Raw genomic sequence first — 24,532 nt, forward strand, 5'->3', positions numbered from 1 at the left:
ACACGCATATGAACTTGAGTGACATCCCATTCTTAATCCATAGGGTTTAATATGATGTCGCCCCACCCTTTGCAGCTATAACAGCTTCAACTCTTCTGGGAAGGCTTTCCACAAGGTTTAGGAGTGTGTTTATGGGAATTTTTGACCATTCCTCCAGAAGCGCATTTGTGAGGTCAGACACTGATGCTGGACGAGAAGACCAGGCTCACAGTCTCCGCTCTAATTCATCCCAAAGGTGTTCTGTTGGGTTGAGGCCAGGATTCTGTGCTGGCCAGTCAAGTTCTTCCACATCAAACTCGTCTTTATGGATCTTGCTTTGTGCACTGGTGTGCAGTCATGTTGGAACAGGAAGGGGCCGTCCCCAAACTGTTCCCACAAAGTTGGGAGCATGAAATTGTCCAAAATCTCTTGGTCTGCTGAAGCATTAAGAGTTCCTTTCACTGAGACTAAAGGGCCGAGCCCAACTCCCGTGCTTTACACCACTGCATTCAACGCTTTGCGTTGCACTTGGTGATGTAAGGCTTGGATGCAGCTGCTCGGCCATGGAAACCCATTCCATGAAGCTCTCTACACACTGTTCTTGAGCTAATCTGAAGGCCACATGAAGTTTGGAGGTCTGCATTGACTCTGCAGAAAGTTGGCGACCCCTGCGAGCTATGCGCCTCAGCATCTGCCGACCCCGCTCTGTCATTTTACGTGGCCTACCACTTCGTGGCTGAGTTGCTGTCGTTCCCAACTGCTTCCACTTTGTTATAATACCACTGACAGTTGACTGTGGAATATTTAGTAGCGAGGAAATTTCACGACTTGTTGCACAGGCGGCATCCTATCACGGTTCCACACTGGAATTCACTGAGCTCCTGAGAGCGACCCATTCTTTCACAAATGTTTGTAGAAGCAGTCTGCATGCCTAGGTGCTTGGTTTTATACACCTTTGGCCATGGAAGTGATTGGAACACCTGAATTCATTGATTTGGATGGGTGAGTGAATACTTTTGGCAATGTAGTGTATATGACAAACATTTTCTAACACTGTTTGCATCTTTTGCCCCTTTGACCAAAAAAAGAGGAAGATGTTTTTGACCATTACCTGACCTGGCTCAGTGGGTATGCAGTCAGCATGCTCGTGACAGCCACCACGACTCTCCAGCAAACAGTTATTGACCTCCACACACAAGAGGCCATCGCCCGTCCATCCCTCATTGCACACGCAGGACACGTTTCCGGGGCCTGCATACACACACTGGGCCTGTAAACACACATGAGCCATCTGCTGAAAGTGCTGACAGAGGCAGATATTTACTCAGCAATTTCTATAGCAAGTTGAGCAACCAATCTGAACTGCCAAGATTTAACTGTTCTGCAATAACTTCAACAATAGAAACAGATATAGTAGAGGAAGTATTAATAATTCAAGACACAGAGAACAAAACATATTAGAAAGAGAAAAAGAATAGAAACAAGATAACATTCAGCCTCACGTTTACGTGGCACCCTCCCCTGTCAGGTTTGAGGCAGAGGTTAGCTTCAGCGCAGGTGTATCCATCCCCATCATATCCGGGATTACACACACACCTGTAGCACAGCAACAGTGCTAAATATACAACTGTTCAAGGAAACTGTGGACCATCCACATGTTTAGGTGGGGAAATTTTGTCCACATACAAAACACATATGAAAATGTATTGAAGCAATATTATAAGTGACTTATGCTTCACCCACAAGTGCATTTGTTTGGTAACGACTGTTGCCAGGTGAGAAGTTTTGTACAAAAATCAGTTCCAAAAAAGTAACAGTATGTGAAATGCTAATAACAACAGAAAGCAGTGATTAGATAATTCTGTTTGATCTGTATTAGATTGAAAAATTTGAGGTTTTACTTTATGAACCTTTGTATTTTCTTTTATGACTATACATTCATTACAAATATAATGCCAGCAGCAAATTCCAAAAAAAGTTAGAGCATGTTTATCACTGTTACATGACCCTTCCTTATAACAACATTTAATAATCGCTTGGGGACTGATGACATCAATCCAGTTTTGAAAGCAGAAATTTTTGCCATTCTTCCATTATGCAAATCTTGTGCTGCGGAGTTGTATGGGATCTTCACTGTCATATTTTATGCCTCATAATGCACCACACTTTTTCAGGTCTGGACAACAGGAAGGCCAGTCCAGCACCCGCACTCTCTGATTACGCAGCTGTGCTTGTTATGTTGATGTCAGCATGAACGTCCCTGAAATAGACGGCGTCTAAAAGGCAGCTTATGTCGCTCCAAAATATGTATATATCTTTTAGCGTTAATGGTGCCTTCACAGGCATTTTGTGAACATTATACTGGTAGCAATCTGGATGGTCCTTTTCTCCTTTGGAGGACAGGACATCCACTATTTCCATAAACAATCTGAAAAGTTGATTCGTCAGACCACAATACTTTTTTCCACTGTGCAACATTTAAGATGAGCTTGAGCCCAGAGAAGTAGGCAGCATCTCTGGATGTTTTTGACATGTGGTTCCTGCTGTGCATAGCACAGCCTTTACTTGCATTTCTGGATGCAGCGAAGAACTGTGTTTATTGACAATGGTTTGTCAAAGTTTGTCAAAGCATGCTGATCTTTAATAAGGGGTTGAAGGACGCGGGCATTTAGTTGCGGTTTTTACACATTTATGCACAGACTGTCTCCCGATTTCCCTGAATTGTTTGATGATATTATGAACTGTAGTGAGGGAAATACAGAAAATCTTTGCAATCGCTCACTGAAGGGAGGAAAAAAAAACTACACTAAGGTGAAAACACTAATGATAAGGCGGCACTAAAGAGGGGACATCAGAGGGCAGAGCCAAGACTGGGAAAGTGTGACAACTGTGAGATCCTTCAGTCATACACAAAAAAAAAAACTGCCACTGATCTGAAAGTCTGTCCACCCTGGCAACAGTTGCTATGTAGGACCACATTTATGAGTTGAGCATAGATAGGTACATGTTTTTTCAGCTTTAAAAATATCTTGCAATAGAGGTTTATGTGGCAACAACACATGTTTATTATGAATTTCAGCAGCTTTTATGTACTAAATCAAGACTATATTAATCCTGTGCTATAAAACAAATCAAGGAAAAAATCCCAGGTTATATTAATCCCATGCTATAAAAAGAACTGCAGAAGTTACCCCAGGGTATACACCGATCAGGCATAACATTATGACCACCTCCTTGTTTTTATGCTCGTTGTCCATTTTATCAGCTCCACTTACTATATAGGTGCACTTTGTAGTTCTACAATTACAGACTGTAGTCCATCTGTTTCTCTGCATACTTTGTTAGCCCCCTTTTACCCTATTTTTCAGTGGTCAGGACCCCCATGGACCCTCACAGAGCAGGTACTATTTGGGTGGTGGATCATTCTCAGCACTGCAGTAACACTGACGTGGTGGTGGTGTGTTAGTGTGTGTTGGGCTGGTGCGAGTGGATCAGACACAGCAGTGCTGCTGGAGTTTTTAAACACTCACTGTCCACTCTATTAGACACCCCTACCTTGTTGGTCCACCTTGTAGATATAAAGTCAGAGACAGCAGCTCATGTGTGTCAGAACAGTTTGTGTTGGTCATCCTCTAGTCCTTCATCAGTGGTCACAGGAAGCTGCCCACAGGACACTGTTGGCTGGATATTTTTGGTTGGTGGACTATTCTCAGTCCAGCAGTAACACTGAGGTGTTTAAAAACTCCAGCAGCACTGCTGTGTCTGATCCACTCACACCAGTGCAACACACACTAACACACCACAACCACATCAATGTTACTGCAGTGCCGAGAATGATCCGCCACCCAAATAGTACCTGCTCTGTGAGGGTCCATGGGGGTCCTGACCACCGAAGAACAGGGTAAAAGGGGGCTAACAAAGTATGCAGAGAAACAGATGGACTACAGTCTGTAATTGTAGAACTACAAAGTGCACCTATATAGTAAGTGGAGCTGATAAAATGGACAATGAGCATAGAAACAAGGAGGTGGTCTTACTGTTATGCCTGGACGGTGTATTAATCCAGTGCTATGAAACAAACCCCAGAAAAAACACCAGGTTACATTAATCCTGTGCTATAAAATGTATCATAGAAATAAACATAAACATAAATATATTCATCTTGCACTAAAAAACATACCATAGAAATAAACCCAGTTTATATTAATCCTGTGCAAACAAATCATATAATCTATCATAGACATATCATAGAATTAAACCCAGGCTATATTATTCCTGTGCTATAAAATGTACCATAGAAATAAGTCCAGGCTGTATTAATCCAGTGCTATAAAGTGCACCATAGAAATAAGCCCAGGCTATATTAATCCCATGCTATAAAAGAAAGCCTTCGTACTCTTGATAACAATGCCTTTTTTTCAGCAGTTGATAATTCCTCCCACACTGCTAATGTAACACAGTTGATTGCATTCATAAAGCCTTCAGGAGCGTCTGAAAGGGGGAATCAGGTGGATCTGATTAGAGCAGTAATAAAACCTGGAGCTAAACTAATTAAGAATCAGTTACACTACTGCTGCAGACATTTGGTTAGACTCTTCTTTTATTACTGACTTATTCTCTGCTGTCTATTAAAAAACATTTGGATTGTACTGTGTTCATGACATCTGAGTATGATACTGTAAAATTGGTGTAAAAAAACATTGTAAAAAACAACAGAACTGACATGGTTTGGTCGTCGATATAGGTGCAGTGGGCATTGATGTGGCAGTGTTTGAAAGCTCCGTCTGAGTCACAGGGCGTGGCTGCTTGATCACAGAGCTCCCCGGAGTACCCCGGGAGACAGGAGTCCCTGCGGCAGGCCCCCAGACTGCCGGGCCTGTTGTCACACACCCCATGGACACAACGGCAATCTGCATGAACACACAAACAAATTATCACAAACATTAAAAACCTGTTTTTTAAAAGGAATAGTTCTGGGGAGGCTTTGATGCCATGAAACACATGATCACACTATGCAGGACCACCAGCCCGTCATCAATCATTCCCCACTAAGCGCACTAAACCCACTAAGCCCACAGCAGCTGTGATGGCGGAACAACTAAACATACTGGAATTAAAAACTGCGATCAGAAACAAACAGAATAGGATTTAGCGTTTAGGAAAAACCTGTTGAAAAGGTTGGAATCACTCATCATAATAATTTCTGTTCTTTTATTAAATTATATCTAAAATACAGCGCATGTTGAAATACTAAGCCAGACACCAAGAGATATTTGAAGATGTTTTATTCAATAGTTCAAAGGGTTTTTTTTTTTTGTTTGTTTTTTTTGGGGTGGGAAACACGAATAAATAACACACCGTGAATATCTATTTATAGTTATTTCTTATCGAATCTGCCTTGAGATTTGCAAGGCATTCTGGGTGTTTTTCAGCTTTATCATTATAGAATCATTTACAGCTCTGTTCAAAATTCAACATCTAACATTGCTTCATTTTTTACAGCTCCCTGCTAATTAGCTGAAACCTATACAATTGTAGAGCATTATATTTACATAAAGCAATAACACGAGAGACTGTGCATTACTGTGAATGTATCACAATACCAAACAGAATAAAATCCTTTACCTGTGGAAAAATCACTCTGATGCCTCATAATGTTTATTGCTTTTACAAAATGCCAATATAAAATGATAAAATACACAAATTTTCAGTAAATTAATTAGGTTAATTTCTGTAAATCTTGTGTTATTAAAGGTACCATTGAAATAAACCCCAGCATATTACCTATTAATCCCATGCTATAAATAGAACCATACAAATAAACCTGGTTGTGTATTACTGTGACTGTATTATAAAGCCATGCAGAATAAAACCCCTTTACCTGAGGAAAACCACTCTGACACATTGACTCATAAGGTTTATTGCCTTAACAAAATGTCAACGATATAAAGTATGATAAAATACACATACTTTCAATAAATTAATAAGGTTTATTAATTAGATTACTCAGCAATCGCAAAAAAAATTCTTCCACCAAGAGATGTAGTTCATTTAAGGACAGAGGGTTCCCCGTCACTGGGTCTGCGGCCTTGCGACCTTGCTGGGGACCTTGCTGGACCATGCTGAGTGACCAGGTAAACCAGCAGCAGGGTAGCATAAACCAATACAGGTTTTTTTCAGCAGGGAATATTCTTCACTTTTTAATTTGCTTTTTAACAGTAAATCATTCAGTAAATACTTCACCTAACATTGAATATTAATGGGGCAGCAGTTTAGCCTGTTAGCTATCTTTTAGCCTGTTTAGCCTGCTGTCTTTCAGCTTAATTATTAAAAAAATAAGTTTTTAGCCCCTCAGTTTAAACAAAAATTTAACATGAGAAATATTGAAAAAGACACACTGTGTGTTGGACACATTTAAGACATATCAGACTCTCACCTTCATTGCAGTTTTCTCCATGTTTTTTAGAGTCTGTACAGATGTGGCAGCCAATGCCCTTGAAGCCCGGATTACACTTGCATGTGCCGTCCCCGTTAATGCCATCAGAACACTGTCAGCAAAATCAGATATGAGGAGGAGCCTTTATTTCTTCGTACTCTTTATTTTATAAGCAAAGACTTTTGTACTCACAGTGCCTTTATCATAGCACGGGTGTTGGAAACCTCCAATACAGGGTTTACAGTCCGGCCCGTAGAAACCCCTACAGCACTCCGTCCTCTGAAAGACAAATCAGCCATAATATTCATCTGATTATTTACCATATTAACAGACAAACAGACTATATATTAATTATTTCCCACTCACAGCTCATAGCCCCCTCAAAACTTTGTTTTCGTTTATTCTTGTCATTGAAAAAAATAGAAAAAAGTCAAAAAAGCAGAATCAAACCTGTCGATACGGAATGTAAATATATAACTCAGATGTGATTAATAATGTAATCCAGTCATTACTAGTAGTATTATTTTTAATTTAGTTGTGTCTAGTTCCACTCCTAGTGAGGCCTCCCTGTATCTACCAAGCAAGGGTGAAGGTTAGCACATGCTTTCTTTGAGACACGTGAAGCTTACATGGACAGACTTACTTTGCTCTGCTCGCATCTCCAGCAGGAAACCTTTCCACAAAAGTTTGATTTTTAAGAGGCTGAAGTCAGTTTCTTATTCGCCAGCTTCTTGTTTAAATTTTCTTGTTCCACCTTAAATGGTGCCTGAGGTGCCAGAATGTAACTGCTGCACCATTTAAGGTGGAACGGGAAAATTTGAACAAGAAGCTGGCGAATAAGAAACTGACTTCAGCCTCGCGACTTTTTAGTGTTTGACAGTTTTTCGTCTTTCTCTTTGCCTTTTCGTTAGCTATTAGTCAGGCGAGACTGTTATTTGTGTTGCTGTAGTGACCAACAGTCTGCACGCCAACCTTCAGGGTTAAAGCGTTTAAGACCATTTATTGTTAAAACTGTGTTAAACGATCAGCAGAGCTTTATTTTACTGCAAAGGAGGATTATTTTATTTTTATCTAAAATCTAGCTCTGCTGTAAAAGAGCTGCATGTTGCCGACCCCTGAGCTAACAGATGCCCTCGTTAGCGAGTGATCCCCTGAAGACAGAGCCAACACTCATACGGTTATGCCAGTTGCCGCTAATAATGTCAGTCTTTTTAAACATCTCAGCAAATCTCTGTACTTCAAATCTCTAGACTTCAAAACTTTCAAGCCAAAAACAATTAGTAATTTATATTTTTCATCAAATGTATCATCAACGATGAAGTCATAATTATCTTTGCTGCATGCTACAGGTGACACAGCATGGTGGTTTTTTTATCTTTCTTTTTATAAAAAATTGTTATACAGAAAAACATTATTTTAACTTCCCTGGTACAACATTTTTGAGGCACAATGCACACACTCAAAAATAGAGGTAGTAAACCCCTCTTGTCACTGGGGTGGTACCCTCAAGGGTACATATCAGTACCTTTAGTCAGGGAACATAATTGTAAGTTGTATTGACTCCACACACCCCGTCTCGTCTCCAGGCTTTTTATTTTATTGATCTGTTTTAAAACATTAGATTATGAAAAGATAGAAATACATACTTTTCACCTGGAAAAACTGATTTAAGGTTCACAATTGGACCTTCAAACCACTGTTGTACCTTTGAGGGAACACTCTCATAGTTTTTACCTTGACGAATGAAAAATGTGCCCACACAGAACTTTTATTTCTAACAGTGCACATTTCAGAAAATTCCAATAAGACATTTTCCTACCGTTCGTGTTACGTTGCAGTATTTGGCGCAGCCTGCTACTGTCGGAAAATCACTCTGCTGATCACGAGAAAGCAGGCAGTCTTTAACAACCTGGGGCTAATACAACAGAAATGACACAAATGCTGTTACATACACTTAACAGTGGTCAACAATTAATTACCATGACTTTTAAGTATTAATTATAACTAAACTGCAGTGATCTAATTGCATTATGATATACGCATTACTCTGAAATACATGAAGTAAATTCATTCCTACCACTTACATTTAATGAGCCTAAATTCTTCCCCTCTAAAGTCTACATATAATGTTTACAAACCTCTTTTTAAACCACAAAATTAAACAGGCTGTTTTTTGTTGCTGTGCCTTAAAACCTGATATATGTAAATTACTTCTGAGAACATTAAATCAGTCCAGGCGGAAATGTAGAACGAACTGGTGGGCCCAGACTAAAATCCTCAGTGCTGTCAGCAGAAATAAACTTCAGCCACTCTTTTCGGATGAGTGGATCTTTTGGTAGGCAGCAATGATCCATTGCTTCCCGACAGACAGGAACAGCACAATGTTTAATCACTGGCTGACATCATCAACTCTAATAACTGGACGGGGCTAAACTATTTAAGTGTGTATTTCAAAATGTGTACGTTGTTTAATCATTTATATGTAAACAAAGTCATACAGAGTGGCTTGGCGTGAAATGGTTGATTGTAGAGACTCAGGTTTCTTTACAGTGGTGGTGACAGGAACCAGGGGTCACCATGATAACAACACAAATATTTTATTTACTATCCAAAACAACCAGTGAACCTACACAAGTGTTTTATATGCAATGTTGATGATGGTAAAATAGTGGTAAATCCTGAAAGATATGTTTTCTTAGGGGACTAATTTGCCTTACAGTGTCCTGCATGTATCTCTCTGTCATGAACATATTAAAAATACATACATACATTTTAGGCCAAAGCATTCCTTTAAAATTTCCATGAGGGAGCTTTTGGAAGCATTAAATGGTTTAGATGTCTGGTTTTTGTCACCATCACTGTGACTCTGTGAGTTTGGAGCACTTTAAATCAAACCACTCTCTGACTTACTTTACCTCTTACCAGTTATAATTATGCAGAAATTTAGAAAAAATCCCCTTTAACACAGTCAATAGAGAGAGAGAGCAAAAGCTTGTATATCATAATATACCACTTCTATGCTTCCTGGTGGACACTGTGTCTCAGAAATGTGGGGGCATGACACACACAGACTCTGCAAAAAAAAGAAAAAAGGTAGATATAGCTTCAAAGGGTCTAATGTAAGGAATGAGCTCATGAGCTCAAGAAAAGTTACCACAACAAGGTTTAGCTATGACTGAGGCAATGTGATCTGAAATTGTCCTACATACCATGATGATGGTGCTCTCGTTAACGTCACAGCGATGTGGCATGATTGGAAGGATGGAAGGAGGCACCAGAACTCCATCAATCAAGTGAATGATGCCGTTTGACGCAACTATATCCTTTGATTCGAGAGGTATTCCTTTTTCACCAAGAAGCACTCGTCCCTGCAGGCAAAGGAAGAGAAAAGCAGTAGAGGACCTCACAGAAAATCACCTGAAACTCATCAAGACCAGCAAAAAACTGACACAGACACTTACATCACCAGTGACATTGATTAGTATGGCCTGACGCGCCATTGTCTGAATCTCACTCATGCTGGCCAGCTGGTCCACTGTAACCTATGAGACATATGTAGCTGTTTGAACACTCTGTGTTAGCCTATATATCACTGCTGTCATCAAATCTGTGTCATACATTTGTATATTATACATAATTTGAAAATGTCAGCTGCCTTTTACATCATGTGAACAAATCACGATGAATGGACCAACAGAAATGGTCCAAAACTGCTTAAAAATTCTGTTAAATTTAAGTCATAAAAAGTAATTTTGGACAATTTCTATTGAGCATGAAACGCTCACACAGCGTAAAAGATGGCTGGCATTTTTAAAATTGAAAAAATTGGAAAAAAAGTTAGGTTTAGAAATGACTGTGACAAAATGTTAGAAAACACAACTCTTTGTGTAACAATGTCTTTAAAAAATACAAAGAGAAACTTACAGCCGCCTGGGAGAACATGTGGTGCTTCAGAAGCTCCTGGAGTTTGTGCTTGGCCTTCAGGAGACAGACATGCATGTAGAATTTGTCATAAATTGAACATGACTGAACGTTTTGGATGTTATAGATTTAAGAGATTACTTACATCATTCAGCATGTATATGACACTGCCATCTCTGAATCTGTCAACTGCTTTATTGGTTGGGATGAACACTGTGAGTGGTCCTGGACCCTTGAGTGGCATTGGAGCTCCGCAGTTCTATAATAACGTAGGGGTGGGTGATATGGCAAAGATATAACAGCATGATCATGAAGACATTCTCGCATACATGATACATGATGGTTATATTTAGCTTTAATAAAGCTGGTGAACAAGTTGGAATAAATAAATGTGATAGCAAAAAATATTTTCACATTTAAAATAAGGCTTTCAAAACTAGGAGTACAACAGTGGTACAGTGGGTTTTCTTTACTTCTCAGTTTTGTGGTGTCTGCAGCTTACATCGTCATAGCCTCTTTTTTCTTTTTGTATTTATTTATTATTAATTTCTCGAAACCCAGAAGGATAAGCAGCTTAGAAAATATGTATGTGTGAATATTATTAATTAAAAAATAAATAAATAAAAATTCTTTTTTTTCTTTTTTAATTGCAATCAGGAATCTTTCTTTTTTCAGTTTTACCCACTGCAATCAGGGTAATCTGTAATCTGTTTTTTTATTTTATTTCATTATTGTATACTGGTGTTACTGGTGTGACGACTGACAATCTGTTATTGTAAGGATAAATCTTTGAAAATCAAAAAAAAACAAACAATTAAAAAAAATTAGGAGTACAATGACGAGTTTTTGCCATTCTACATTTCGTTGGTGTCCTAACAAAACAACGTGTCTTCAAAATGGAAACTTTACAGAAGACAAAAATGCTCTTAATGGAAGTTTTGGACCTTTTCTAGTAGTCCATTCAACATGAAATGTTTACATAATGCAAAGATCAGCTCAAATGATATGACATAAAACTATGATAAAAAGCTGAGATACTTGTTTTCAAAGCCTTTTTAATGATCCAAGCAGTTGTTCAGTGTTCTAGTACTGACGATACCCATCATACGCTCAGAAAAGCATATAGTGGTATAATTTATCACAATAATGATATCGTAAACATATCGTAATATTTCCCACAGTAGAGCATCAACTAGAAAAGTGCATTTCCTAAAGACAATGCAGTGATTGCGCAGCTTAAGCAATTCCCAGGTGGTTGCTAGGGTTTTGCCAGAGGGTTACTGTGGTAGTTTAGGTGTTTGTTAGGGTGTTGCTAAGCAGCTCTGTGTTATCCTGGCCAGTTGCTATGATGTTGCTAACCGGTTGCTGTGGTATCTCTGGTGGTTGCTAGGATGAACATTATGGAGCAGGTGTCTCTGAGGTTGAATACCCCAATCATCTAAGCATTTAGAAAGGAAAAAGACACTCACATCTACCAGTGACAGAAATCGGTTGAATCGGTCATCCTTAGCGATAATCTCTCCAATGGTCTTTGAAGAAAACTGCAATTGCATAACGGAGCGTGAGTTAGAACACAGAACATTATTTATCAGCTACTTCTTTATCAGTGTTGACATTAAAAGTCCCAGTTGATAACCAAAGCGTGCTGTAGATTCATATGAATTGTTTTTTATTCAATCAGGGCATTGAAACAAGTGGAGAAAGTGTTGAAAGTGCAGATTCCAAACTTTTAACCCGTACCACACTTGTGTTTGAGTAGGAGATATTTAATTTGAATTTAATGAAAAGTTACTGTTGTGAGTCTTGTCTTGAGGAAAGAAAACAACTTGACATTTTTCCATCTTTTTGTCATTGAAAGCGGTGCAGTTTCCATGTAGAATGCAAATGGAATATAAATGCAATTGATTAGGCAATTACATTCACATAATATGGCAAAATGACAGTAATAACTTCAGACTTCTATGGATTAAATAATATCTTTGAAAGATATTTTCAATTATGATTTACCTCTGCATTGCTTGACGTGTCTACATTGGCAAATGCTTTGTCAATGATATGTATAATTCCATTGGCTGCAGGAATGTCAGTCTCAATTATGGTAAACAGCGTGTCTGGATCTCTCTTTGAAATGAATTGCTGCAAACACAAGCAAAAATCAAACGTTAAACCACATTATAGAAGAATTACACAGTAAAAGGCCCAGGCGTCTGGGAAAATTATATGTAAAGCCATTTATGTGGGCATTAAGCATGAATTTATTTAAAAAAAAACACCCTAACAGTAACTGAACCGTAAGTATAGAGAAATATAGAGACGGCACATCAGATAGCAATAATATCACTACTTCATTTCTGATACTGAAACTTTGAGCTGATATGGATCCACTATAAACTAATCTGAGAGAGCTTTAATGTATTCATTACACTCTTCCACCAAAAAATATATGAAAAATATATGAAAAATCTGACGACTTGAAGACATCCTACACACTTAAAAAAGATGGTTCTTCACAGGTTCTTTAGTAAAGAAAATGGTTCTATGTAGAATCATGAACACTTACAGAACCATTTGCATGATTAATGAGTGCTTTGCATCCTGAAAGCGTTCTTCAGATTGATGAAGAATGTGCTGTAGATGGTTCTATATAGCACCTTTTTGAAAAGAGTTCTATATAGCACCAAAAAGGGTTCTTCTATGGGTACAAGCTTGACATCATAACAATAGCTGAACTCTTTTTGGTGCGATATAGAACCCTTTCAACAAGGTTCTATATAGCACCATATACAACACATTCTCCACCAAAAGAACCATTTTAGGATGCAAAGAACCCGTTGATCATACAAATGGTTCTTTAAGTGTTCACGATTCTATGTAGAACCATTTTCTTTACTAAAGAACCCTTGAAGAACGATCTTTTCAGTGTAGCGTAAACTTAGCTAGCTACTGCGTGTTTGTATGTTAAGTTAGACTATGTAATGATTACTGTTAATGTTACTTACTTTGCCTTGTTATTTTTTCCGATATTTCAGACTAGATTTGCTACATCTGTCACAGAACCGGATCAGGTTCTTTCTTTTTGTTTCTCCAGTTCCTTTCATTTTTGGCTGATATCAGCCCGATAATGATACTGCAGTGGCGATCTGTGACTGTTAGAGCTGCTAGTTCTACTAGTATGTAAGAGTTAAGCTAACAGATTTTTGGTGGTTCTAGATAAACTATGAACATTTAAGGCATGTGAAAGACAAAGACATTAACATATCAGGTTTACAGTGACTTTTTAACAACAAAATTTTCATAGCACAGAAAATAGCCAGCAGTTTTATTTTCAAGTTACAAGTTATATAGTCACATGCAAAAGTTTTGGCACCCCAGTCAAATTACGTTTTGCTGATTGAAGTGAAAATAAGTTCACACATCCTTTACAGAGAACAAACTTCTGCACATTTTAATACACAATTAATGTTTATTTGATGAATTTTCAGAAATCGTTCATCAAATATATGGAAATTGTGCACTTAAAATTTCAGAAAAATGTCCCATCTAAGGCTGTTCTCTGTAGAGGATGTGATAACTTATTTATACTTAGAAAATCAGCACGCCATTCGACTGGGGGTGTTCAAACTTTTGCATACGACTGTTGGAAATATAATTCTGATAAACCTAATTTACCTTTTTCGCTTTAAATCTGAGCACTTCTCCTCCATAAGTCCACAAGTCTTTGCCTTCCAAGTGTTTGTAAAGGCGCTGTCCGAGGATAAGGTGGTGTTTACATATGGCCCCAGCAGCTAGCTGGTTGTTAAGCTTGTCCACAGATATCTACGTACATACAGTTTCCACATATACAGATCAGCAACAAGAACAAGCAACAAAATATACAATTAGAAACGATCAGGAATGGAAAAAGATGTGAAGGAGAACTACAATAAGTACAGATTTTTACTCACTTGTGATGTATCCACTGGAACGAACGCTGTAAATGGTCCGTGCTTGCTCAAAACAAGCTCACATCCTGTCTCTGACTTTCAGAGAGAGCTACTTTGCTTTGATCATGCTGGCTCTGATAACATGAATGTACAGTTTAGCTAAACTCTAGAGAGCAGATGAAAGATCCATGCGGTAAACTCAGAAGCACTACCGAACAGCGTGATGGTTCCAGTGAGCTTTCCTGCCTGGCTGCCCTCTCTGTCCAGCTCCAAAACTCGCTCCATGATGTTACCATAGCAACGCTTCCCATCCCTTATCTGCTGACGGCTGCAAAGGCACCTAAAAGGGGAAATGCCTCCATTTAGAGCCAAAGCCTTGAAGATATACTCCCAGAAGACTTCAGCTAGGCACTGGGGCAAAGCCTCTGGATCAGAAATTCAATCTAGCTTTATAGCATCTCTAATGACTGTGTAGGGCTGCACGCTATGAACAAAACTCGGTATTATCTCGCGATTATACTGAGATTATATTGCTACATATTGCAATTACAGTGACTTACAGTCATATGCAATACATGACGTTGATTTTCTAAGTGAAAATAAGTTAATATATCTACAGGGAACCCACTTACACATGACATTTTCTGCCATGTGCACAATTACTTTTTATTTGCTAAATTTAACACAAACAAGAAAAATAAAATATAAAATACAAAATGTGCCATGTACAAAAGTTTTCATAAATGGCACATTTTTTGTTTTTCTTTTTTAACATTTGTTTTTATGTTAAATTCTGCAAATTAAAATCTAAGTAGAGGACGTTTTAACATATTTTCACTCGACAACATATTTTAACTGTAATTTGCCCAGGGCGCCCAAATATTTCCATATGACTGTATGTTTGGTTGATTAAAATGTGCACAGTATTAGGTAGAGGCTCATTTGCATCTGCGGCCTTACTGTGCTACATAACAGCTTTTTTTGTTAGTTCAAACTAGCAGTAAAATGTTGGAACAAAATCCTGGGGAGGATTTTTACTTCCTGGAACTGAATTTCCCACCTCTGAAACTAAATGTAAAAATGATTGCAGATAAATGTAAAAAAATATTCTAATGTTACTACTCTACATGTTTCAACTAAATAGGAAAAATGTAGAAACGTTAAATGTGTGCACAATAATGAGCTGAAGATGATTGTAAAATGGCTTTTCTTTAAACAATTGTAGAATATTGAGGAAAAAATGAACTATTATCATGATAATATAATTCATGATAAATGTATATGTTTACAATAAATACTATAACTATATTACATATAAATAAATAAATAAATAAATAAACAAACTATAATAAGGCCTCACATAATGCCACATGCTATTTGATTGTTGAGACTGTTTCTAATTTTATGTTAAATATTTTTTCTGTTTTTTTCCTGACATTAGAAATATGAATAACCCTTTGACTGGAAATTATTTAAATGAAAATGTGGTGTCTAAATTGTGCCCAGTACTGTTTAATACAGCATCTCTACATTGAGATACTTTAGACACCCCTGGTCAAAGTGCACAGTTTGTTGATTTTCTAAATGAAAAAAGTTAGCACAGCCTTCTGCATGGAACAAAAGGAAATATGGTTTGTAACTAAATCAGCAGCTGAGGATCTGAAAGTAAACTGAATCTTGCAAAACAAGAAAAGACTACAAAAATATCTAAACTCTTTCTGCTTGTACTTTTCACTGTGTGAAACGTCATTAAGAAATGAAAGTTAAAGAGTACTGTTGAAGCTCTCTGAAAAATCTTTCATAAAACTGCTTATAGACAAGTCAGGCATGCAAAGCAAAACCCCCACATTGCCAATGACCCACAGCTGACTTGACTGGCAATGGAATAGTGATGAACTTGGCCAGTATGCAGTATGCCAGTATGGATGAACATTATCTACATGGAAAGGTCATCATAAGGAAAACTTAACTGTGATCTCATCACAAAAGCAAAATGCTAAACAACACTTAAATGAACCAAAGGTATTTTGGAAAGGTCTGTGGTCCAATGAAACAAAAAACAAAATCTTTGGCTACAATCACCAAAGCTATGTTTGGAGGAAAACAAGAACAGCATTTGATGAAAAGAACACCTTGCCAAGTGTGAAGAATAAGGGTGGATCTATTATACTTTGGGATTGTGTGGCAGTCAGTGGCACAGGAAATGTGGGGAATAGAGGGAAGAAAGGATTCTACTACATATCAGCTAGGTCTGGAAGAAAATGTGAAACAGCCAGTCAAGAAACTGAAGAAGAAAAGAGGTTGGATATCACAAGAAGTCAAATGATACAAAAAATTAACCAAAACCTGAACTACTTTGAGATTTGAAAGAGTAATGTTTTGCAATCATCCCCTGACTTATGCATTATTGAATTTCTGTGGGTAGATGTGCATGTAAGAAGACGTATGAATATTTCTGTCCTAGAAGCACTCAGCAAGGAAAAGTGGAGGCTAGATTAGTGAGATCATTAGCTGGCCACAAGAAATGTTTGGAGGCTGTGATTCCAGCCAAAGGGGGTCTTACTAAGCACTGCACATGCCATTTTTTCCAATATATTAAATTTAGCAAACAAATAATAAGCTTGTATTGAAATTATTAGAAAAATGTCAACATATTTTATCCCATGCAGAGGATGTGTTAACTTCTTTTCACTTAGCAAAAAAAAAACAAACAAAATATGTAAGTTGATCAGAGATGCCTACATGTTAGCATACAACAATTTGGCCTCTAAACAAAATTATTTGAAGTATTCGGGCAGCCTAGAAAAACAGGGATTTGAAAATGCCCATATAAAAAGGGAGACACTGACCTGGCTATTCCGTCTTGGCCAGTTTCACATTGTGCATTCCTGTGGCATGTGTTCTCCGTGCAAGCAGACTTCAGAGTACAGCCAGCAGCCGGGTTAGATCCCTCCATTCCGCTCATGCACACGCATTTTGCCTGACGTGAAAAACAGACTTATTTTTATATATTGTAAACTTAATACAAGCCCATTATTGTAGCAAAAGCTAATCAGACTCCAATCTAAACTTAATGAAGCATAACATCCTTGTGTAGATGTTCTACATGTATTAACTACATCTACATTGTATCTACACTTACGAGCCATTTTATTAGAAACGCCTAACATATAGGTGCAATGCCAATGGAATAAAACACTTTCACTAGATAGAAACAAGTAAAAATGAATATAATCATATCAAATAATAATAACCTTATAATACTCTTACAACACTCTCATAATAAGAAATTTTAGGTATATGGCTTGATTTATGATGTTTTCACTTGCTTAGATACCATTTCTTGCAGTGTAACAGATGATAAATAAATGTTTATATAAGGGAATATTGATAGATTCCCATGATTTGCATGAAATAAAGCAAAGTTTTTATACCAGCAGTAAATGAGTTTTTCACCATCACTGGGGGCTGTTGTCATGGTAACAAACTTAACTGTTACCAGGCATAAGCTTAATGCAACGCTTTTCATAGCTTTATTAAAAGTGGAATTACTGTTTTTCTCCTGCATTTTGTCCATTTCAGCTTATTTGGGAATATTGTGACATAACGCATTGTTACATTGCTTTTAGGTATCATGATGTTTGTGGATGTCACTATCATAAAATTTTAGTTGACGATTAATTGTCATATAAATAATTGCAATTAACAATTGATTTACACTTTTTTGGTTCATTGTAAGCCTAAAATTGCCAAATTTACATTTATTTCCCTCAACCCAATTAACATTTTGCTTGTTGCGGCATGACGTGAATCTAATGACTGTGAAAAATGCGTGCAGACAGGCTAAATAATTATGAAAAAACTACTGTGATTTGGCATGTAGATCAGTTTACCCTCATTCTGAATGTTAGACCCAAAACTGACCTTGCCTGGGCCTTTATATTCACAAACGGTAGAGTTAGAGGGGCATCCTCCGTTATTCTGAGAGCAGGGATTAATAGGGATGCAGATTTTGCCGTCTCCCTCGTACCCGGCTTTACAAGTGCACTGAAACTGTCCCGCCTTGTATGAGCAGTCAGCGTTCACGTCACAGACATTTGGCGAACAAATACCTGAAATGGGTCAGAAAGACTATGTATTAAAGTACTGACAAGGCTGTGAGTTGTGAGTTTTTTAAAAATAACATATTAAGTTTGTAATAACGCTAACTCAGCAACAATGAAAGCTTGAAAATAAATCTAAAAAACAAATGAAGAGGTTAAATGTCTTATTTTTTGTGCTTCATTATGATGAAAAGTGTCCGTTTGAGAGGTTTATTGGTTATATAAAACACAAAAACTATATAATAATAAGATGAATTTGTTATTAATAATAACTCAATGAGTGATTCTACACCAAGCAAGTTTGTTGACAGTAGGCTGTGGTTTCTATGCAACATAGTGGTCAAAGATTATTCCCTGAACAGCTCAGTGTGTTTTTCAAAATTGTAATAATACAGGATTTAGTTGTAAAGTACGCTTATGCGTTTTGCCATACACAAATATTTTCTTTGTATTTCGCTGAAGAGGATGGAATATGAATATTAACACTGCTGTTATGGGATACCATAGCAACACCGTAGCACCTAACTACCATCTTGCAACATCCTAGCGACGGATGTGGAACACCCTAGCAACCACCTGAAATACCATAGTAACCACACAGTAACACCCTAGCAATGATTTGGAATACCATAGCAACTGCTTAGCAACATCTAGCAACCACCTGGGATACCACAGCAATCACTTGCAAAGTCTGTAAACCACTAGGAACAACACAGGAACCAAAAATAATCATATATTAAACATTCTAGAAAAACCCTAGCAACCACCTAGTAACAGCCCAGCAACCACCTGGGATAACACAACAATCACTTAGCAACGCTATGGCAACCACTTGGAACAACATAGGAACCAAAAACAACCACCTAGCAACACTCTAGCAACACCCTAGCAACCACCTGGGATGCCAAAGCAATTCGCTTGCAAACCACTAGCAACCGCCAGAAATACCATAGCAACCACCTAGTAACACCCTAGTAATATTGATGAATTGCCTAAACCATGCAGTCACTGTGCAATCACCTAGCAATACCTACCAATCACCTCCAATACCTTAGCAATCATACAGCAACACTCTAGCAACCACCTGAAAAACCACAGCAACCACTAGCCTTGGGGTGATAAACAATATTATTGAATATCGCAATAATTTCAACCAGTGACGATATTAAGTAAATTATCGTTTTATTTTTTTATCATGTACCGTTGCCATGTGACTTTTTTTTCTTTTGTCATTCTTTGTATTTAACCATAGACTTTGTACAAGCATTCTAATCTCTGGTAGGTTAAAATTTTAGTCCTAAGCTATAACAGAAAAGACGGTATTTAAGTATAGACCACACAAACATAACTAATTAACTACAAATATACGTTTTTAAAACGCCACTTGAAAAGATTAGAACGTAGCGTTTCAGTCTGGCAATGAATGCTGGGTATATGCAAATGAAACACTCCGCTACGTGTGACCTTCTCCCTAGACAGTGAAAAATGGATGAGCTTGTACAGAAGAAGAGTGTTACTGCACCCGTTTGCCAATATTTTGGTTTCCAACCAGACGAACACAGAGAACCGTTAGATGTTAACAGTGTTACATGCCGTCTATGCAGAAAACTGATCATCACCAAAGGCCGCAATACAGACCAATACAGGCCGTAAGTACTTCAGCAAGACAGCGGTGCCTGAGATGTATAATAATGTTAATTATGTATGAAACAATCTCGGTTGTTAAAGACTATAATCATAATAATATTAATAAGTATTATTATTTCTTCTAACATAACTGTTTTTTCCAGAATTAAGATTCACTGCTATACTTCTCCTTTGCTGTTCCACTGAGATGCAGCAGTTCACTTACATAGGCTGCAATAAAATGATCACGTGACTGAAAGGCCCACTCACTTGGGTTTTCTTCGTAAATAAATTTTTAACATGATAATATTGTTTATCGCAATAATTCTGGAGACGGTAATCGTTTGTCTAAATTTACTTTATCGCCCAAGCCTAGCAACCAATACCCTAGCAACCATGTCAAACATCACAGGAACCCCCTAGCAAACCACCAGAGGAACTAGAGCAGCCATACAGCAGCACCCTAGCAACGACTTCAGGTAACATTTTGTGGCGTCAGTGTAGAATAAGATGCAGGAAACATTTGCACTTTAAAGGTGAAGCTCTTTTACTGAACAGACAGCTAGAGAGAACCACTGCTCAGTACTAGCAAACAGGGCCAGGAAACAGGCAGCTCACTTCTAACCATACAACTGGTCTACACTAACACTGATTCTGTTACCCCACAGCCCAGCATAGACTGACACAAATAGCACACATACACATCTTTAGGCTAACAACCACACATTCTCCATTAATCTGAAGAATGCTTTCACAATGCAAAGAACCCTTTAATTATGCATTCTATTTAGAACTACTCTTTAAGTCTTTAATAAAGAACCATTGAAGATCTTTTTTAAATGTGTACACCCATCTACAGCACATTCTCCAACAATCTGTAGAGCCCTTTCACAATGCAGAGAACCCTTTAATCATGCAAAGGGTTCTTTCAGTGCTCATGCTTCTATATAGAACCATTGTCTTTACTAAAGAGCCCTTGAAGGACCATCTTTTTTAAGTGTGTACAAAATGTAGCTACAATAAGAATGGCTTAGCAAAACCTGAGCAACCACCTAAGATACCATAGAAATCACCTAACAACACCTTAGCAACCTGCAACAACATAGCAACTGCATAGCCGTACCCTAGCAACCACCTGGCAACACCCTAGCAACAACCAAACAACTGCCTTAAATACAGTAGCAACACCCTTAACACCTTATGCAATACCGGGGATTTGTTTAAGCTGTGCAATCACTCTGCATTGTGTTCAGGAAACATTAAGGCGCTTTGGTAGTTGATGTTGGTCTTCCAAGTCGCAAATGTTTGGCATTGCTCAGTGTGTGTGTGTGTGTGTGTGTGTAATATGTAACGTCATTAATGTACACTATGTAATGTGTTCAAAGGCAGTACCTGCACAGATCTGTCCAACTTTCTTAAAGTTAGGAAGACATTCACACACAGCACTCCCTCCGTCTCCTTTACAGTATGAGTTGGCAGGGCAGGCACTGCAGGAGGTGGAAACTGCACAAAGAGAGAAAATATGTACAACAAAAACTGTTAACATCTACTTTAGTAAATTAGTATTATAAGCATATCTGTACAAGTTCATCATTTATAGTCATGCTTAACTAAATCCACTAATACATCAAGAATGAGTGCGTTTACATTCCCTCCATAATGCAGTCATAATCAGATTTTTGCAGTCATCTGATATTTCACATGTTCATGTAAACAGCATACTCAGATTTCTTAGTGCATGTAAACCCTTACTCTGATTTCTTTCAGATTTCTCAGTCTACGCATGTGTGAAAACAGACTGTGGTACTGTAAATAAGTGGTGTTGCCGCGAGACGCAGCAAAACTCTTTTGGAGTGTTTTTATGAAACAGTTCCAGTCCCAAAATCTAATTGGCTGAGCCGCGTTCGAAGCCAGGGTAAAATACATGATATACGCACACCTATGACCACCTCACAACAACTGAACGCTGTATTACTACACCACTTTGAAAAATCCTTGTGCTGTTCTTAGAATAATCTTTGACTCTAATGCTGCTTGCAAGAACCACTGAGTATACTGATGTAGTAAGAACCCATTTTTTGTTTAAACTGAGGGGCGTACAGCTTATGTTCTTAACTAGAGCCAGGCTGGTCAGTTAGCTAACAGGCTAAAAGATAGCCAACAGTCTAAACACCTCCATCATTAATATCACAGGTTTGAATTAAAGTACTTACAGTATGATTCACTGTAAAACGGCAGTATGAAAGTCTAAAATTGTCACTTAAATGGATTACATGCTTCAAATGTGTTTCAGTCAGAAGTCACGTCAAACGAATCTAAATCCTAAACGGCTCCATACTCCCTAAATAATCTGCTGGCTATGAAAGTTTAGAAATTCTAGCCTCTACATCCAAATAGAGCATCATTTATCGAGTGTTGATGTGACTGAGTCCTAAATGATTATTTCTTAGCTGTATTATGCACTGTTATGGTTCAGAATCCAGTATTTAAATTCCTGCGTAGTCCACTAGGGAGCAGGGAGACATCAGAGATTCAGCCCCAGCACGAGAAGACAAAAAGTTTAAAAACTCATGAAATGACCGCAATATACAGTGATGGGCGAACAAACGTTCTTCTCCTTGTTTAGTTTGCTTGGCAACGACACCATACTCTAAAAGAACTAAATTTCTTGGCAGAATACCTTAAATTGTTTTCCGAAAAATTGCGTATTTTGTCATATTTTATGTTGGCCACCATTTTATAAACGCAATAAGCCACTTGAGGCTGTGCGTTATTTTGATTATATCACAGGGAAGGGTATTCTTAGGCACGATGCAACGTTGTTTTGCTTTAAAGTAGTTGTATTGTTTTAATGTAACATATTATTTTATGAATTATTGAACAACATAACAGTTCTTAATGCTCTAACATTTGTAACAGTATTGAGACACAGACAGTCTTAAAAGCTAATACAGCTAATTAATACAGATATCTAAACAACATTACCTTTGTCACACTTCGGTCCTGAATATGGCGGTTGACAGTAACACTGTCCGTCTCCATCTGGACCTGAATTACACACTCCATGCACACAACTGCACACTAAACCAAAGGCACAGGACCATTAGTATATACAGATGTAACAAAGACCTTCAGAGTGGTTTGGTGTGAAATGCTCTGTTTTGAAGAAATGTACCAAGTCAGAACTGTTCACAGTGGTGGTGATAGGAACCAGGTGTCCACCTCTAAAAGCTCCCTTACAAAAAGTTATTACATGGTTATGAATACGCTGCCTGAGGCATTGTTTTATGATAGCTTTGAGAGGATTTTGTTCCCAGATCCATTCATAGCAGAGAGGTACATGCAGTTGTTAAGCAAAATAAAAAAAACTTATTTTTTCAGATTCATCACTATTTTACCATCATCAACATTACATATAAAAGTTCAGAGGTTATTGCTGCAGAAATAGTCATTTCCCTGTAATAGCTGATCTTATAGTTAATCACACAGCAGTCTAATGGTGAATTTTTATTGCCCTCTCTTTGGTTGTGCAAACTGCATGATCCTGAAGGTTAACTTAAAGTTCAGGAATGTGTTAGAGTGCTACAAATTAAAGGAGGTGATCTCCTCCTCCTTTATTTTAGAAGTAAATTGTATTTCAGTTGTTTCTTCCTGAAACTAATCAGAAGACAATGGAACAGCAGACCATTGTTTATGACCTTGGAGCTACAGGCCAGCACACCCTTAAGACACCAGATGTGAGGTGAACAGTTTGACCATATATGGGTCTTCTTCCTTTTCATTTATTAGGCATATACAGTGCTCCTTGAAAGTTTGTGAACCCTTTATCATTTTGTGAATTTGAGATGAGGCAAACAGTTATACAGTTTTCATTTATTGAACAAAGTGATCTAATATTAAATGTCATTGTTGGCAAAAGTATGTAAACCTCTGCTTTCAGTAACAGGTGTGACCCCCTTGAGTAGGAATGACTTCAGCCAAATGTTTCCTGTCACTGTTGATCAACGATGCACATTTCCTAGGAGCAATCTTGGCCCGTTCCTCATTACAGAACTGCTTCAACTCTGTTGTGTTGGGGGCTTTCTTACATGAACACCACACCTTAGGTTCTGCTTCAACATTTCTATTAGATTAAGGTCTGGACTTTGACTCAGTCATTCCAAAATGCAAAATTTCTTTTACTTCAACCAGTCTTTGTAGTCTAACTGGTGGTTGCTTTAGGGTCGTTGTGTTTCTTCAGGACCCACCTTCTGTTGAGGTTCAATTCACGAATGGAAGCCCTAACATACTCCTCTAGAATTTCCTGATACAATCCAGAATTAATAGCTTTATCAAATGAAGGCAAGTTGTCCTGGTCCAATAGCAGCAAAACAGCCCCAAACTGTGATACTGCCACCACTGTGTTTCACAGTTGACTCAGGATCCTGGAATGCAGTGTTCAGTTTTATCAAACATCACATCTCTCATTTAAGCCATGATAGACTCATGAACTGACATTAGCGAGTGCAAAAGAGGCTGGTTTCTTTGTGATCTCCCAGAATATT

At 37.9% G+C, this 24,532-nt stretch overlaps 1 protein-coding gene across 1 annotated transcript in view; it reads right to left on the reverse strand.

Annotated features, from left to right (window-relative positions):
• stab1 (stabilin 1) overlaps window positions 1-24,532 on the reverse strand; it is an 89,594-nt gene that overhangs the window by 58,907 nt on the left and 6,155 nt on the right. Inside the window, exons 6-25 of the mRNA XM_036559229.1 lie at window positions 22,974-23,069; window positions 21,381-21,491; window positions 18,184-18,371; window positions 17,109-17,239; window positions 14,472-14,599; window positions 14,281-14,351; window positions 14,006-14,152; window positions 12,344-12,472; window positions 11,806-11,877; window positions 10,482-10,595; window positions 10,340-10,393; window positions 9,877-9,957; window positions 9,625-9,783; window positions 9,426-9,488; window positions 8,235-8,330; window positions 6,608-6,694; window positions 6,416-6,527; window positions 4,703-4,889; window positions 1,482-1,575; window positions 1,091-1,249 (exon numbers count right to left, since the gene is read on the reverse strand). Of these exons, the coding sequence (XP_036415122.1) occupies window positions 1,091-1,249; window positions 1,482-1,575; window positions 4,703-4,889; window positions 6,416-6,527; window positions 6,608-6,694; window positions 8,235-8,330; window positions 9,426-9,488; window positions 9,625-9,783; window positions 9,877-9,957; window positions 10,340-10,393; window positions 10,482-10,595; window positions 11,806-11,877; window positions 12,344-12,472; window positions 14,006-14,152; window positions 14,281-14,351; window positions 14,472-14,599; window positions 17,109-17,239; window positions 18,184-18,371; window positions 21,381-21,491; window positions 22,974-23,069 (2,279 nt within the window). The remainder of the gene's footprint in view (window positions 1-1,090; window positions 1,250-1,481; window positions 1,576-4,702; window positions 4,890-6,415; window positions 6,528-6,607; window positions 6,695-8,234; window positions 8,331-9,425; window positions 9,489-9,624; window positions 9,784-9,876; window positions 9,958-10,339; window positions 10,394-10,481; window positions 10,596-11,805; window positions 11,878-12,343; window positions 12,473-14,005; window positions 14,153-14,280; window positions 14,352-14,471; window positions 14,600-17,108; window positions 17,240-18,183; window positions 18,372-21,380; window positions 21,492-22,973; window positions 23,070-24,532) is intronic.

Source organism: Colossoma macropomum, unplaced genomic scaffold (assembly GCF_904425465.1).
Source record: "Colossoma macropomum unplaced genomic scaffold, Colossoma_macropomum, whole genome shotgun sequence".
Taxonomy (NCBI): domain Eukaryota; kingdom Metazoa; phylum Chordata; class Actinopteri; order Characiformes; family Serrasalmidae; genus Colossoma; species Colossoma macropomum.